The sequence below is a fragment of the Pungitius pungitius genome, chromosome 14, assembly GCF_949316345.1.
Source record: "Pungitius pungitius chromosome 14, fPunPun2.1, whole genome shotgun sequence".
Taxonomy (NCBI): domain Eukaryota; kingdom Metazoa; phylum Chordata; class Actinopteri; order Perciformes; family Gasterosteidae; genus Pungitius; species Pungitius pungitius.
In genome coordinates, this window is record NC_084913.1 from 4131698 (window position 1) to 4148784 (window position 17087).

The 17087-nt window shown below is 48.9% G+C and overlaps 1 protein-coding gene across 3 annotated transcripts in view; it reads right to left on the bottom strand.

Annotated features, from left to right (window-relative positions):
* Positions 1-9976: 9976 nt before the first annotated feature.
* LOC119227227 (ryanodine receptor 3-like) overlaps positions 9977-17087 on the bottom strand; it is a 71082-nt gene continuing 63971 nt past the window's right edge. For all 3 annotated transcript variants that reach the window (XM_062557203.1, XM_062557205.1, XM_062557204.1), the window contains 16 exons: positions 15761-17085; positions 15603-15661; positions 15215-15386; positions 15019-15105; positions 14723-14935; positions 14348-14478; positions 14211-14253; positions 13961-14088; positions 13812-13872; positions 13581-13727; positions 12573-12707; positions 12324-12480; positions 12144-12208; positions 11916-12016; positions 11331-11382; positions 9977-10925 (listed from right to left, as the gene is read on the bottom strand). In XM_062557203.1, coding sequence (XP_062413187.1) covers positions 10830-10925; positions 11331-11382; positions 11916-12016; positions 12144-12208; positions 12324-12480; positions 12573-12707; positions 13581-13727; positions 13812-13872; positions 13961-14088; positions 14211-14253; positions 14348-14478; positions 14723-14935; positions 15019-15105; positions 15215-15386; positions 15603-15661; positions 15761-17085 — 2972 coding nt within the window. In that variant the 3' untranslated portion in view covers positions 9977-10829. The remainder of the gene's footprint in view (positions 10926-11330; positions 11383-11915; positions 12017-12143; positions 12209-12323; positions 12481-12572; positions 12708-13580; positions 13728-13811; positions 13873-13960; positions 14089-14210; positions 14254-14347; positions 14479-14722; positions 14936-15018; positions 15106-15214; positions 15387-15602; positions 15662-15760; positions 17086-17087) is intronic.

Genomic DNA, 17087 nt, shown 5'->3' on the forward strand with positions numbered 1-17087 from the left:
GCTCTCCCTCCCCACGATGCAACTTGAATAGTCGCACGGACGGAGGAGATGAGGTGGTGGCCGGGCTTTGATGGAGCTGCTGTTGTGGACTCGATTGGACATAACATTTCAATAACTAGAAGTGAAGAGATGCACACAGACACAGGCTGCAAAGGCCTGACCCAACACAGAAAAAACACACTCCAAGTGCACGAGGAACTAATGGACTAATGGAGCTTTGGTGTGGAGGAACAAAGCAGGTGGGTTAAGACAAAGGAAGGAAGTAGATGTGACTTTCAAAATAAGGGAAGAAAAACAGCCATTGTGTCAAAGCTTTAGGTCAAAGTGTGATTTAGTGTTATTTAGTCTGATCGTCATCATGAACAGACATAATCCTTATTATATATATATACAGTAAATATTTATATAAATAGATGTTCCTCTGATGTATCGTTTGGTGGGTTGAATGAAAAGAACAGAGGGAACGATGTGCTTTAGGTGAACGTGTCCAGACACCGTCCCCATCAGGTCCTCCAGCCACCATCTGTCTGTATCATCGGCCACTGAAGAAAGGCTTGAAACGAGCCCCGGCCAACGCGGCAGAGAATCCTATCAGCCAAATTTCTGCCGTCTGAGAGGAAAGAAAGAAAGAAAAATGAAACACCTTTTTAACAAAGCTTGTCCCACGCAGCCAGATAAAGAAAGAAGCAGAAGAAAGAGACACTGAAAATAATGAATAAGTATCACATCCCTCTTTGACAGTCCCTCTGCAGCCAGACTGTCAGTGTCTTTTTTTTTAATGACTGTAATTCAGGACCACCTGTCGAACGCCTCCATCTGCCGTCTTTCCGAGGTGATGGACGTAAAAGAGAGAGACGGCATGACATCCAACCTTCGGAGAGACAGGGACAAGAAGATGTCTTCACTGACGCCTTATCCACAGGACTCCGTTGGTCAATTCATGCTCACAGTTGCAGCCCAGCGGCTCTGCTCGTGACTTACGCTCCCCTGGTGAGGTGACTTGTTCAGTGTCGATCCCCGGGAACATTGTTCTGATCCGGTCTGAGGGCCCATCTCTCTCTCGTGCAGCATACCCGAGGTGCAGCATGTTCCTGGTTGAACACACCATTCCTCAAAGTGAAAAAAATCCATAAGCCCACCAGCCACAGTTTCTGCTCCGGCTGCATCGCGTCTCCACCGAGGGGAAGCTTTTGTTGTTGCAATTACGTCTTGGGTTTGGTAAGCGGTGAATAAAAAGATGCATCACAGTACAGAATGTAGATCATTGTGACAACGTCTGTGAAATGGATTCATGCCCGAAAAGAGAATACTGTCCAGGCTTTAATGTTATTGTCATTTTCCATACATATTGAAGTAATTGTTTTTTTTTTTTATATCGCTTCTTTATTTTATTAATTTCATCATCATCATCTACTTTTTTGGGGCATTATTACCAGAGTCATGTGACTCGGGCCGCTGCAACTCCACGATCTACCTTTTTATTAAAAAAGCATTTTATTGGCCTATCAAATTTCATTCATTTTGATAATTAAAAAGTTATTTAAGTTAATCACCTAAATTCGATTTCTGTTCAAAGTTGCATCCACAAGAAATGAAGCTTCTCCGATTGGATCGCGGTCCAACGATGCTCTTTAGTTGCAATTATACAAATGATTTCTCCAAAAGGACGGAGCCCACTGCAGCTCTGAGTGGAGACGTCTCATCAAAGCGCTCCTAACTTTTCCCACAGAACTTTTTTAATTTGAACATCGGGGGCGAAGCAGAGTGAGCGCGCGGCATCGCGCATGACACCATTACCGAAGGATTCTGCAACCCGAAAACAGCACGACCCACTTTGGAGTCTCCTCCCTCCGGCAACGAGAACGCCGGCTGACCCACAGGCCCGGTTTGAGTGGAAAAGACTTTTTGTTTTGTGTGATCTGGCGTCATGTTCGTCTGATAGAAAGCAGGATGATTTGGCTTAACATTTGACAGAATGTGCAGGTGAGACGAGGGACGGCTACACGTCCAATCACGTTCATCAATTTACTTTAACCCGCCTTAAGTTCACTAAATCCAGTATTCGTCACAATCCGGTTCTGTTACCTGATTGTTCAATAGGAACAATTTGGGAAGTACACATACGGTTGGTTATTTTTCGGTTGTATATGTGAAACCATCGCAGTCACTCGGTGAGCGGAGCTGCTTTTTGTGGGCATATCAGCGTTTTTTCAGGAACAGTTTCGCTGCAAAATATTTTGGGTCATTGTAGAAGAAAGTCCTTTTTTTTTCATTTGTTTAAATCAATACTGCGCCCGATCCAAAAGACAAGCAATGAGCAAAAAAGCCACTGCTGGCTCTCGTTTGCTCTTCTTCTTCTTCTTCTGCATTTGAGTCTGCAAACTGACACTGAAATGGATCATTTAATCGTCTCCATGTCGACTAACTAAATGAGTCATTAGGACATGATGAGCAGCTTGGATGAAATACTCTGTATTCCTTTACTGAGGAGCAGGCAGTGGAGGAACTCTGCCATTGCTCCTGTTCAGAATTCAGATCACCAGGGGCAGAGGAGGAGGAGGAGGAGGAGGAGGAGGAGGAGGAGGCCTCTCATCCACACAAGCTCGCTGCTCTCAACCTTCCGGGCAGACATTTTACTGAGATTACCCTGTAAGTCATAAAGGAATCGACATATTTCCTAAGCAGTTTTTCCACGACCCCATTAGAAAAGGCCATGCATCACACGACGACGTGACAATGGGCAAAATGTCAAAGAATACATTAATCCACCGTGACTCATCGCAGACAAACACATGCGTTTCGCTTTTTAGTGACTCACTGAACTTTCCCGCCTCCTCCTCCTCCTCCTCCTCCTCCTCCTCTTCTTCTTCTTCTTTTTCCTCTTCTTCTTCTTCTTCTTCTTCTTTGTGTCTATCTTATCTCCCGTCTCTCCGTCCACATTCCCTGTAAAAGCGTTTCACGCCTGAGCAAAGTGCATCTGCTCCTCCTGGTCCACACCCTCCGGCTCCTCCCTCCACACGGCCTCAGGTCCACGAGCTTTGGGTTTTCATCCGCCGGCGGACACACTCGGGGGGGGGGGGCTTTACCTCGGTCAAAAAGCCCGGGCAGGTGACGGACAGGCGAGCTGGCGTCTGGCGCCTGACATTTGCTGTAGAAGCAGTGGCGGAGCGACGCTGTCAGGGCTCATCTCCTCCGCTTCCTGTCGCACTCACGCACCATCACACCCCCACCCCCACTCCCTGCCTCCATCAACCCCCCCCCCCCCCCCCCCTCTGCCTGTGACTCCATACAGCTCAGTGGCCAGATGCCTACTGAAGGAGTACAACAGAGTACAATAAAGCACACATTTATTCATTTTTTTGGGGGGGGGGGGAACTAGCAATCACCTGAAATGGCCTGAAGTGTACAAGTTGCTTCATTTGATGGTATCTTTGGTTCTTTTCAGAAAGCCCCTGGACAAGATTAACCCGGTATCTCAGGTGTGCATGACCTACGCCTGCACCCCCCCCCCTCCTCCCCTCCCCTCCCATTGCAGATCTGTTCTTTGCACCTTAACCACAAAAAAACAAAATGTATTTTGCCACAGCAACAGCACGCGAGGTTTGCAGAGGTTTTTGTGGGCCGCCCTCAAAGGAATGCCTGCAGAGGCGAGCTGGAGGCAGCGCGGAGGCTCTTTTGATGTCGGGGCTCCGTTCCTCGTGGCTTTTTAATGAGGCGACCGGCCCTCATTATCGGCCCCCAGTTGACGGCCACATGGTGGGACACGCCTCTGCTCGCTGCTCTGAAGCCACAAATCACAGCAGCTTAGACCCTCGCTGGGAACGAGAGGCCAAAACGCGGTCGGGCCTTTCTAACGGCACCCGAGGGACAAGCGGGGCCCGGACGTACGTTGTGTGGCAAAAAAAAAACAGCTTCAAAGGCGGTTCCTCCGTCGGTCCCGTTCGGAGGGAAGTTTAAGATGCAAGGTGTACAGATGGAATGGAGATATTTAAAGGTCGTAACACAATGGGCAGATCACAAATTAATCCAGTTGGAATTCAATTTTTTTTGTCAGTGCCTCTCTTTAGTGTTATAATTAATTTTCTCTCTCCCTATTTCTTATGCACTCAGACCTTTAACTACAATAGAATAAGAACGATTAGCTTATAAGGGACGGTTCTGTTACTGTCTCAGGTCAGACTTCAGGGTCATTAAAAGGACAACTGCAGAAGCACAAGTTTGAAATCATTAAATTCTGTTTTTCTTTTATGTCTTTTTGAAAACGCAACTGTTGGTCACAACTAGAACATTAAAAAACACAAAATTGTCAGAAACCATTATGATCCTCAGCAGGCCCTGAAAAATAAAATAACCCATAACGCTCTGTGAATAAATGTTTCCAAACCATTTAACTTTAAACAGGTTCCTGTAGCGACGGGGCTTCCTTTTCACAGCCTTCAGATCACGGGACGCGGCGAGGAGGCGGACAGGACCTGTCCATCACGCTGTCGCGTTAAGCCTCTCCAAAAACTCCTCGACCTTCAAGCGGACTCCGACAGACTCTCCCCGAATGACACCGTCGAGTGAATCCACCCCCCCCCCCCTCCTCTGTCGTTGTCGTAGTCGTTGTCGTCCTTCGTCACACCACTGACGACACCTGTGTGAGATCTCGCGCCTTTCACAAAATCCTGCTTTCGGTGAGAATCAACCGCGACATCTCCTGAAGCCGCGGGGGGTGAGTATCCGAGTGTCCGTGTGACGGCGGGCCTGGACCCGCCCTGGTTTTCGCACACGCAATAGTCGCCCTGCCCCCCCCCCCCCCCCCCCTCCCCCCTTTTTGTTCTCTGATGAAAATTGCGCTGCATTAAAATCCCCCCCCCCCCCCTACAGCTGCAGGCGAGGTGCCTGAATGCTAATTGGTTGAGATGTCTGTCAGGAGTCCTCAGCGGGCTGATGCCCGCGGGGGCCGCTGGTCCAGCGCCGGCCCGACTCCAAGGTGTTTATTTTGGGTTCCCATCATGTGGTCCCACGTGCTGCACACAAACAATTTTAGCATGAATTCCTCACACACACAGACCCCAAACCAGGAATCAGGCATTAATTCACATGAGCCCCCCCCCCCCCCCCCCTCGCTGGCGCCCCCACGCTGGGTTCTTGCCTGAAGGTAGTCTTCACCACGCAGTTGCCGCAATATGAGTTTGTGTTGCACTGCTGCTTGAGTTTGTGTATGCGATGCTAGCATATCCAGTCCCGAGTAGTAGCAGTACAGAGTACGAGTTTCCTTCATCTTCCTCAGCGACATCCGCCCACTTTAATACCCTTAAATAATGAATTGATGCGTATACCTTAAAGTGTACCCTTGATGAGTAGAGAGAGACGACCGAGGGGAGATGAGAGAGAGACACTCTTAATGGAAAATAAACACAGATGGCCTCCGCCAACTGCTGAGAACTCGTGACGCCCCGGCCGTCAGAAGCGTGGCCTCGGTAAATATCAAGTGACATCCCTTCAAAAGTTTGAGGATGAACCCAGGGTTATTCATAAAGTCCTCTGTGATGGTTCGAAGAGCTGTACTTGTCTTTTTTTTTTTTAGGAGCTTCACCCGAGCATGAATCTTTCATTTCCAATCCTAAATAATGTGCCATGGTTTATTGATGAGATTCACTTCCTGTGGTGCTGTGTGCTAATTGGTCAAAGTTGCACTAAGCTCCCGGGTGGAGCGATGTGAGAAGAAAGTCCGAGGTAGCTGCTGTGGCTTTCTTCTGAAGGTCTCGCAATCTGTACAAAGCTTTGTCCAGACTTCTTAAGAAGCAGTTCAAGCAAACTGCTGCTATTACTCTCAGTCACATAAAAAAAGAAAAAAAGATTAATTGTCACTATTATATTACAATTCCAATGTTTCATCTGCTGTCAGAAATAACAGAAGTAAAATATGGTCAATGTGGATAATGCAGCCGTAGTTTCACCTTAAATCAATGACTTAATGTTCCATTGATTTCAGCCAGAGATAACGATGGAAACACAAAACCCATTTCAGATAACAACCAAACTTTAATACCGGATTTGGACTCTGGTGACAACTGCCTGCCTTGTTTTTATGTGCACAATAACCTAAAGCTGTCTAAGGTAACAGCCAAGTCCTGGGGCACAAAATGTAATAAAGCTGAGTGAAAAAACAACAGTAAATTGCTTTTATAAGCGCGTGTCATCCGGAAATGACCTGTGGAACGCACTTGAGGCTTCCACGGAGGATCAGATGAGATTCCCGTATCTGTTTTCCCTTTTCAGTGCCGTCGAGAGCAAAATTATAGAATCGCTCGCCGCTTTATTAACCTCAGGGCGGCTAAGAGACGTAGAGGTGGAACGGCCCCTCTTCAGACATCACTCACATGCTGCGGCGCCAGGTGCTAAAGCGAACGTAAGTCCTTTAACACAGAAAAAAAAAATAGTTTAAAAAAAGGGTTCCAGAGTGGACACTAAAGGAGCAACACCGGTACTTTGTGTCTCGAATCGTGGCGACGGCGCGCAATTGAGTTTACCCTCCGGGCCTTGAGCCGCTGCCACTGCCACCGCCACTGCCGCTGCCACTGCCGCTGCCACTGCCACTGCCCTCCCACACCATGAGGCCTGGAGCACACATTCACACCGCCCCACACACACACCTATTAATGAAATAGACTCATCCCGGCGCCATCAACATTTCAACTCACCAGTGCCTTGTTTAACGGCCTTCTCCTCACGCTGTAGTTACCGACAAACCGGCACAATGCTAGCGTGCTGGCGCGCTAAGCGTGATGAGTTCACTTCGAGAGCATGACTCGTGTCGATCTCCGTGGCATGCACCACCTTTGTAGGAGACCAAAGGGCACCTTTTCTCAGAAGGTGCCCTGGGACTCCTGTTCCCCTTTTCTCAACACCCCTCACCCCCCCTGGCTAGCATCCCAGGAAGAGTAGTAAACGGAGCATGGAGTGGAAGTCCAAGAACTGCCTCAAGGGATGGAGGGGGGGTCCTGGAAAGCTTCTGAGAGACATAACCTCTGTGTCCTTCCTTGACTTGCATTAGTCAGCATCAGTGTCGGCCCCGTTTAGACTCTGCGTTGATAATAGCGTGTATTATTCATACGGGGGGAGCAAGTAAGATTAAATTATTCAATTACTCGTTTGGTTGTCATCATCGGTTATCTGTTTCTGCTCACGCCAAGTGCCGACGCAAATCACCCCTCAAGTTTTTTTTTCAAAGTTTGTATCGCTATTCAATACTTATGAGGCACTCTGTGTGATCAAATCATTACCCTCTAATTATCTTCATCTATATGAAGGAGTCAAGACAGCCGGGTGATGGAATAGCCGGGATTAGCGCTCACGTTGGTACTCCTTGATGGTCCATTTGTTTCTGTGCCGCGCGTGTTTCTTCTGTCTTTTGGTGATGTTTAACCGATGAACAGGTGAAGTGAGATCAAAGGCAAGATGGTGATATCGTCGTGAGGCGTCGATCTCTTTTCCTCGCCTCACACGCTCGTTCCGTCTGTCTGATCCCGTCTGTGATGCTCTCATCCTCTGTGTGCTCGCCTGCAGGATTAAGCCCACACATCTTTGCATCATATCGAAGGGCTTATGGCCTGCAGAAAAGTTAAACATGATTAGGATCATATAAGATGTGTCAAAGGAATTGCTGGCATTTTGGGAATACTTTTTCATTTCTTACTGAGAGAAGAGGTTTGCCAGGCAATGTAAAAGTGAATCATGAGTAGTGACACTCAACCTCCAACCATCCAACCCAACCTACAATTTCCTCTTTAAAAGTAATGGACAGACATAAAAGATTGATTACCTCATCTTACCTTTAGGCAGAAAGTCACAGGTGAAAAAATGATGACATGTGCAATACAGGTCTTCAAGTTGCTTCTGTAATTGACCTCATAATATACAAGCTTGGAAAGTCCCGTCCTCACCAGTGTGGCGTCCCCCTGTCCCACGTGCACTCGACCCGCCCCGTGCCGCATCAGCGCAACAGAACACCTGGGGGAGCACGAGCCGCCTCTCTCCGGCTCACCTCAATCCTCCCCCGCCCCCACCCCCGGCTCAGCAGCGCTCACCTTCACATCGCTGCAGCATCATCCAGTTACACAGCGGCCACGTCCTGACCTTGGACATGTAACGGATCCATCCCTCTCACCACCCCCCCCCCCCCCCCCGAGGAGAACGTGAGACCTGTTTTTGTGCGAGAAATCGAAGGAATGAGGTCGTATGTTCAAGTTTTTTTGTCGTGTAAAAATAAATATGGAATACAGGCAGAGGAAAACCGAACGGATCTAGATCCACTACATACTACAAGTGGTGTCACTGACAGCTGTCAGGGTTCAGAGGGAAAGAGAGAAAGAGAAAACTATCAAATAAAATGCCATTATAACTATATGACAGCACACACACACACACACACACATTGACGGTATTGATGTCGAGGGGTGCTTCAGGGAAGAACACATCTGTCAAAGAGGCTGCGAGTACTGCAGTGTGTGATCCGAGGAGACAAAGTTCTCTGTTAGTATGCTCACACACACACACACACACACACACACACGTACTGACGCACAGCAAATTCAAAATGCATTGCAAATAAGGTACATTCCCATTTAGTGGAAAGCTGGTCAGCGCCTTCTCTGACGAACCCGAACCGTGTGTCACTCTGATGAACAAACGCTGTCGTTTTACGTGGTGACCACTTCTGCAAACCGAGACCAACGAGCTTAGCAGTCCTCGGGATTATGGAAGGACATCACGTCTTCTACCGTGAAGACGACAGCGGTGGGATGACGGGGAAGACGTCCCCTTGGGTTCATTCATGTGTCCGGTTTGGTGACAGTTGTGCGTTGGAGAGATGGGACCCCCCCTGGTGCACTGAGCTGCCTCTCTCTCTCTCTCTCTCTGTCCCTCGTCCCAGGTGACACCATGGAGTAACTGTGCAGGGCAGTCTGCGTGTCGTCATGGAGACAGCTGATCTGTGGCAGGAACTACAGAGTATTTCTCTTTCCATGAGCACAAAAGAAGGTAAAGTTGCATTTGTGCAAAATGCTGTCACAAAACTCTCACTTTGGTGTTATCCCATTAGGAGATGGTCTCATATCAAATCAAATCATTTTTATAGAGCTGGATTTTTTTGTTGAACAATGAGGAAACCAGAGAAACCCTCATCAGAACCTACTCTCTGTTGGCTTTATTTCACTATCTAGTATTACATAACGTTGTGTTTAGTGGAAACAGAATCCTGAATCACATTTCTAATATTTGCTGTAACCTGACTGACGTGAAATAAATCCCCCCCTCCTGAGAGCAACGTGACAGGCCTGTCCTCACCGGAGATGAATTCAACAGGTATTACGTGTCTCCAGACATCTGACGCTTTAATTCTTTCTTTCATTAGGTCAAAATTATTGAGATGATTATAAATTAGCAACATAATAATGCTAAATAATGCATAACATGGCATTTCTGCAGCGTGGGTCCCGGAAACCACGGTAGCAGGTCGGCGCGCTGGGGCGGTCGCAGGCGGAGCTGCACTCGGGCTGCAGCAGGCTGCAGCGCCGCGTGGAGCCTGGGGTGTGGTGACATGATGCAGGCTGACATGTGGCACCGTGGGTAAAAGGGCTAAAGCCTCCATCGCGAAGCCCGCTGGGGGCCCCGTCCCGCCTCGTGCACCCGCCAAACCAGAAGTGCACATCCACTCACACCCCCTCCCGGGGTGATTAAAAGCTGCAGGACGGTCACGGCTGTGATAAAGCTTTGAGGTTTGGCGAGTCCAAAATGGACTTAGAACTAAAGGCGAGCTATTTGAACACAGGAGGTATCTTATTTTGAAAATCTCTGCGGACGCAGCTGTTGCATCTTGCTGATTTAGAGGCCGAAATGACTCAATGTCTCCGAGCCTTAGGGCTTGAAATAACTCGTTGTGTTATGATGCTCATGTGAAATGGGGTGTAGTTGAAAATATAAAAGCACAAACGCATTTATTTCTTTATTTTTTTTTCCATCAAAAGAAATGCACAAATCCGCCAAAAAGCTACTACATGTAAATGGCCATACTGCAGCAAATAAGTCAATACTGAGGAGTCATTTTTACACTTTGTAGTTACGCTGCATTCAGCAAATAAAAATCTGTCAAATCAAACAAATGCTGTTGAAAAAGGAGAAAGTTCAGCCACAAACTACGCATCTGGACAGCTACTGGTTACTGCTCCAGGGAATCACTGTACTTACAATAAAGAAACAAAGGTTTTGCATAGCTTTATTGTAATGTAGAGATACAGTACTGTAAGGCACTTCATGAAAAAATTAGGCATATTTTGAATCCTAAATATTCAACCTTTTTTGCCTTCTTCTAAAACTGTATCTCAATATGCAAGTTTACAACATCTTTTAAAAAAAAAAAAAACTTCTCACGTCACACTTTTTTGCGCACGATCTACTGAACATTTATTTTGGCATTAAGTCTCAAGTCAAACATTCTCGAAATACTGAAGCTTCGGTTCTTGTGCATAATACGACTGACACACCGTCCCGTAACACCCCACACAACCCGGTGGTTTCTGAAAAAGACCCCCCCCCCCTCCGCAAAAAAACCCCATTGTGCAATGACTTGTGGAGTAAAAGGCAACACGCTGTCAGAGACGAGCCCCCCGAAAACCCAAAGAAACCAAAACGTCCCGCTCGGACTTCTCCCTCCTTTTTTTTTAGCCTCCAAAAGTAGTTTGGTCTCTCCTCCGGGCCTCCTGAGGCCGCGTGGTGTCGCCGCCCAGCAGCCCGCTTAGTAAGGACAGAGGTGAAGGGGGTGTGGGGGTTGGTGTGTGGGGGCTCTATCCGAGCTGGTCTTCGTACTGTTTGCGGAAGCAATCTCCGGCCGGGAAGAAGTCCCAGCAGCGCTCCTGGTACATCTTCCACACGTAGGACTCCTGGAGGACGACGCACAGGCACCAGAAGCACCAGCCCAGCGACATGCGTGGACAACGGAAATGATAATTACATTCATTTCATACCAAAAACAGTGAGAAAAAATGCTTTCTGTGTAATTCTTATTATTTTCAATGTTCAGAAAGGTAGCGAGCAGGTAGTTAAATGACTGAAAGTGTGATCAGGTTCATTCAAAATCTTGGTTCAATTATAATATGCTTTATTTATCTGATTCTACATATGTATAAACAATATTGGTTGGTGATGAGTGTGCACTTAATTAAAAAAAAATCCACCATTCAAATCAACAAATTGCAATGAGGAAATTCCTTTAAATCACAGACAACACCAACTTATATCTGAAATCAACAGTATAATCATTTGTAAAGTGTGGACTCATGCTGTACCTGGCCTGTGTGCTCCGTCTCGTCCTTGTTGATGAGGTACATCAGGAAAAACCTTTAGAGAAAGCCGGGCCGATCAGACAAAACAAAAATGCCAAACCGAAGAAAAAAAAAAAAAGCACGACAAGCTGTCAGATCCTGCTGCCTCAATGTCTGAGAGGAGGAAACTGTGATTCCTCCAACAAGGCATTCCAATGAAAATGTCACATTCTGCGTTAGACGGGGTATCGTTTCTGACTCAGTCGTCAAACATAAAGGAAAAACAATCACCCAATCACCAGTCGTTCCCCTCAATCGGGCGTAAATGCCAATTGGACGTCGTATCTCAGTCGCTGTCACAAACCTACATTCCAATAAACGCCGCGGCATCAAAAGGTGATGAAGCTGCACAACGAGGCCGCCTGACTGTGAGAGCAAATAGACCCAGACTTTCTACCGTCCCTGTGACTTCAGCCCTGATGCTGTGCCAACATGCTAAAGCCGTCAATCACGTGGATACTTATATATTATTATATATACTATATATATATATATATATATATATATATATATATATATATATATATATACTATATAGAGGGTACTTACAGGTAATTGGCCAAGTTGTGCTCTTGCAAGGTGTGAGTCTCAAAGCCGTGAGGCGTTGTGTCAAAGTAATCATTGCCGATCCCACAGATGAAACATTTGGTCTGAGGAGAGAAAATGAGGAGACATCAAGAGCAACTGCTCTCTTTAGATTCCCCCCCCCCCCTCCCTCCCCCCTCCGCCTCCCCCTCCAGTACGGAAACCACGGCTGAGAATGAACTCGACTCTCACCTCCATGTCCTCCTTGACCTGTTCCTGCTGGTCCCTCAGCTCTCCGAAGGCATCGATGATCAGACCTACGACCACCGAAGGATTTGCCGTGAGCACGTCGCAGTAACTATGGAAACCACAATGCGCCCCCCCCCTCCTCCCCCCGCCCTTCACTTCCTGACGACACCGCGAGGGGCTTACCCTGGATGATGGCCAGGAGGATGACGATGACAAAGAAGAAGAAGGTGATGTCAAAGAGGATGCGGTAGAGCTCGTAGGGGTCGCCGGCCGGGTCCTCGATCTCATCCCCGATGCCCCCTCCCGCCCTGACCCCCACGTACATGTGGAACAGATAACACTGCGAAAAACACACACGGGGTGGGGGTGAGTGCGGCGGCCCACCGAGCCAAGAGCGCCGGCATTTTAAAAACACAAGCGATCGATCCTCACCGTCATCATGTCATCGCACTTCATGTCCGGCTCGTCCTCGTCCTCGCTCTTGTTGTAGAACTTCCTGAAGAAGTTGAAGGCCACCACGGTGTAGAGATAGACCACCACGGCCAGCAGGCCCACCGTCAACACCAGCTGCGGGAAAGACGCAGACGGGGGGGAGAGACCCGCCCGAAGCGTCACCGCCGGCTTCCTGTCTACTCGCGCCACGGGATCGCCGGCGGCGGGCAGCTCACTGGCCGTAAATCCGTGTATAAACGCAGGTTCGTACGTGACGCAGAAGCTCGGTGGACCGGGCCCGCGGTGCGAATGACGTGCACACGGGATCGATTCGGGAGTTTTTTTTTTCTTTCTTTTTTTGTTCACCTTTTGCCGATCGAGGTGACATTCAATTTTGATTTCGTGCCTCCCGGCGGTTGACACCAGGCTCTCCTGCACGAGCTGTCACTCAGCATCGGTCAGAGGGTGCCATTTGGACTCGGAAATGTCAACCAACACCGAGCGCATCATAATTCACCTTCATAATGCCCTCCGTTGAGTCTATTATTTCATTAAGGAAAAATTAAATATTTGCATCTAATAACACACAAAGTGACACAACAACCTACTACCTACTATGTGACACCTTCTTGATCAAGTGAGCCTTGTTTTAAACATTACAACATGTTGAACTAAACCCTGCTGCTTCCACAATTCCGTTAAAATGCAATTGTTTCTTCCTTAATCATTAAAATCAAGCGGATCATAGGTCAATGCGACATGGATTGAGAAATAGATTCACCACTTAACAGTCAATTAACGTTTGACACTAATATTACTCCAAACCGTGATGAATGTGTCTCGTGGTGGAAACATCAGCGAATGAACTGGGGAGGAGAGAACAAATGACTCTGCAGCGACCCCTGCTGCTCGGAAGGAGACCTGCCGCCTCCTCCTCCTCCTCCTCCTCCTCCTCCTCCTCCTCCTCCTCCTCCTCCTCCTCCTCCTCCTCCTCCTCCTCCTCCTCACCTGTTTGCCGTTGTGTGTGACGGACGACAGGATGGTGCGGAGGGTCTTGAACCCCATGGCGATGTCCAGCAGGTGAGCAGCGAAGAAGAAGTTGTTGTAGTGGCCGAGGATGGACATGGTGGTGTACCATACCAGATACAGGAAGGACTGGCGGAGACACACGGAAGAACACGTTCACCACGACGAACACGCACTGTCGAAATTACCCACGTGCTGCGTATTTAAACTCACATTGTCTGTGAACACCACCCCCAATTTCCACACGTGGTACTTTGTGTCGATTGAGCTCAACCTGGCAGAAAAAAAGAATACGTTTTTTAAAACTTTTTATTCTAGCATCTATTGGAGCCTGACTGCTCTTTGTCCATCTGATCTCTCACCATGACACCAGGGAGGCCTCTTTGACGACGGTTTCCTCCGTAGGGTTGAAGTCCAGGGCACTCTTATCCATCCCCAGCAGCTCTGCTATCCTCTCAGCTCCGTACAGGTCTCCATACTTTTTGATCACCTACGAAATGGCAGCAAAACGGACCCCCACCCCACCCCCCCGAAAGAACACGAGTGAGGACCACCGGATGGGTTTGTTTGCTCCGTTGTTTGCAGAACAGATCACGCGCCAAACAAGCTCACCTTGCGTTTGACGAATTTATCCCAGTAGTTGTTGGGGAATGAACTGATAACAAAAAACAGCAAAAACAAACATAAAAATCAGCAATTATTCTTTGTTTATAAGAGATTAAAAAAAAAGGTCAATGCCGCGGCCTCACGGGGTATTGATGACGAGGCGGTCCCACTGTCCTTTGATGTCGTCATCCGACGGCTGCTCCGTGATGTAAAGGCCGGCAAACTCCAGCTTCCTCGCTATCTCCTTCTCCCGTTTGAACACCACCAGGGGCACCTTGACCAGAAAGGGGGATTTCGAGCTGCGTCATTAATGCAACGAAGGAAGTAAACATGCAAGACACACACGAGGCAGTGTTGGATATCAACATGCAGCACGTGCAGTCCGTCTAACACCGACGGCTGATCGGGGATCACAGCATGCTAAATGCTTGCATGAAGATATAGAAATATCAGTACATTTCTATGGAAATCATTCAAAATATGTGCAGAAATGCCTTGGTCAGTGGGCGCCTGTGTACCTTGAGGCAGTAGTATCCCACCACACACAGGAAAGATATGACCGTGTGCAGTATGGCCAGACAGCGGAGCGTCGGCGCCATGTAGCCCGTGCTCTCCTGCAGCACGAAGTACTCGAGTGCACCCTCGTCCTCCTCCTCCTCCTCCCCGCCGCCCCCCCCGGCCCGGCCTCGCCCGTTCCAGGGGTCTTCGTCGTCGGAGTAGTCGCCGGTCACCTGAGAGACGAGGACACATTTGAAATTTGCTATTCACCAAAGCACGTGCAAGCCCCATCCTTATGTGCACGTTTTGAGCTTACTTTGTAGAAGAGCAGAATGAAGTTGATAGCGAAGGCGACAAAAAGCGCCAAGAAGCGGAGGTTGTAGAAGTTTCTGGCCAGGTAATTCTGTGAGAATAATCATTTCTGAATAAATAGTATCCATGCAACAAGAGGATTTTTACTTCCTGCATAGGATTCTGATGGTTCTGATTTTGCAGGGAGAGGAATATCTGACCAGCATCTTGGTTTGGTAGATCTCCAAGCCGGCAAAGAAGCTCGCCATGAACACCTCCGGGAGTTCTTTCTTCTGGCCGAGCCTCTTCTTCGGGACTTTTTTCTCAGCCGGGGGCGGAGGCGGGGCTTCGTCTTTGGCCTTGTCGTGGTCTTTCTTCTCGCCATCGTCTGAACTACAACGATAATTTAGCCGTTAATGGCAGATAGAAACACGCTTGCTGCTTCGACACTGATGACTATCTGACATGTTTCATACTCAGTGTTTTGTTTTTTATTTGAAAAATAAAAATAAACATTTGCTGCCATTAGAACATATTTTAAGATCCAATAATCCCACAAAAGATGTTTGATGTTGATCCGTAGAGGAAGAACATTGAACAAACACTCACTCTCCTTTCTCCGAATCCGATTTGCGATCTCCGTTTCCAGCCGTGTTCTTCGCAGCCAACTGCAACAATTACACAGTTAAAAATGTCCGTCAGCAACATTCAATGAGTAAATAGTTAGGACCAGGCGCATTTAACTGGAGATAAACACGTGTACCGACCTGCGCCTTCTTCTGCTTGACGGCGCTAGCGATGGACGGAGCGTCCCCCACCACCACCTCGGACACGTCGCCCAGCCCCGGCTCCGCCCCGTGCTTCCCCTCCTTCTTGGGCTGTATGTTCAGCAACTCGGCCATCAGGTCGGCCTCTCCCGCCTCCCCCTGCGCCATCTGAGCCATCTCCGCCAACGCCGACGCCTCGCTGGCCTCCATCTTCTCCATCTCCAGCGCGTCTCCGTGGATGCCGAACTGGGTGGGGTCCGGCATGTTGCCCAAAATGTCCGTGACCTTCATGTTCTTGGCCCCTTCGACGAGGCCGCCCCCGAACATGGTGGTCCACAAGATGTGGAAGAAACCCCAAACCAGGCTGTAGACAAAGTGGAGGAGGCCCGTGATGATCGTCCAGAAGAAGGAGAAGAAGCCCCTCACCATCTCCTTCACGCTCATCTTCCTGAACCTCCTGTACTGCCGCCTCATGCTCTTGAGGGTGAGCAGCTGGCGGATGTGGCAGAGGCTCTTCTTCAGCGAGATGCAGGCGACCGTGAAAGCAGAGGAAGACTCAAACATCCCGATCTCCTCGTCCTCCCCCTCCTCGTCCTCCTGGCTCTCCACCGCGGCCCCCTGCTTGTCCTCCTCGTCTTCCTCCGGGCGCTCCACCGGGTCCGGCTCCGAGATCTGAGACGCCAGCTGCATCTCGAAGATCGTGTCCTCGCAGAAGTTGACAAACAGCTCCATCTTCTCGCTCTCGCCGCCCTCGTTGACGACGTCGAAGATGAACTGCCGCTTGGACTCCTTCACCTGCGGCTTTTCCCACTGCGTGCGACTGGACTCGCTGATCTCGAAGTAGACCCTCTCGATGCGCTTGGCCCCGCCCATGATCTCGATGCGGCCCAGGTAAGGCTCGAAGTAGCTGAGGACGCTCTCCGCCAGGTCGAGGAAGGTCGCGAGGCGCGCGTCGTGCGGCATGTGCTCAGAGAGATTGGTCAGCAGCACGGCCACGTTGAAGCCGATGTCCTTGGCGGGCTCGTGGAACCGCTCCACAAACTGCTCGTAGTTGAACATGTCGTTCTCGTCGGCCTCGGCGCACGAGAGAAGAAACTCGATCTCGGACTGAGAGTACTGTTTCTGGTTCTCCATGGACTTCTGGAAATCCTTCTTGGAGATGACCCCTTTGCTTTCCGGGTCGTACTCCTTGAAGCTGTCCGAGGTGGTCAAGTCCTTTAGCTTGAGGAACATGTCGAAGAACTTGAGGATCATCTCCACGTTGCTGGACGATTCCACCAGGGTGTCCACCATTTGTTTGCCAATAGTACCGTTGACGACATTACCT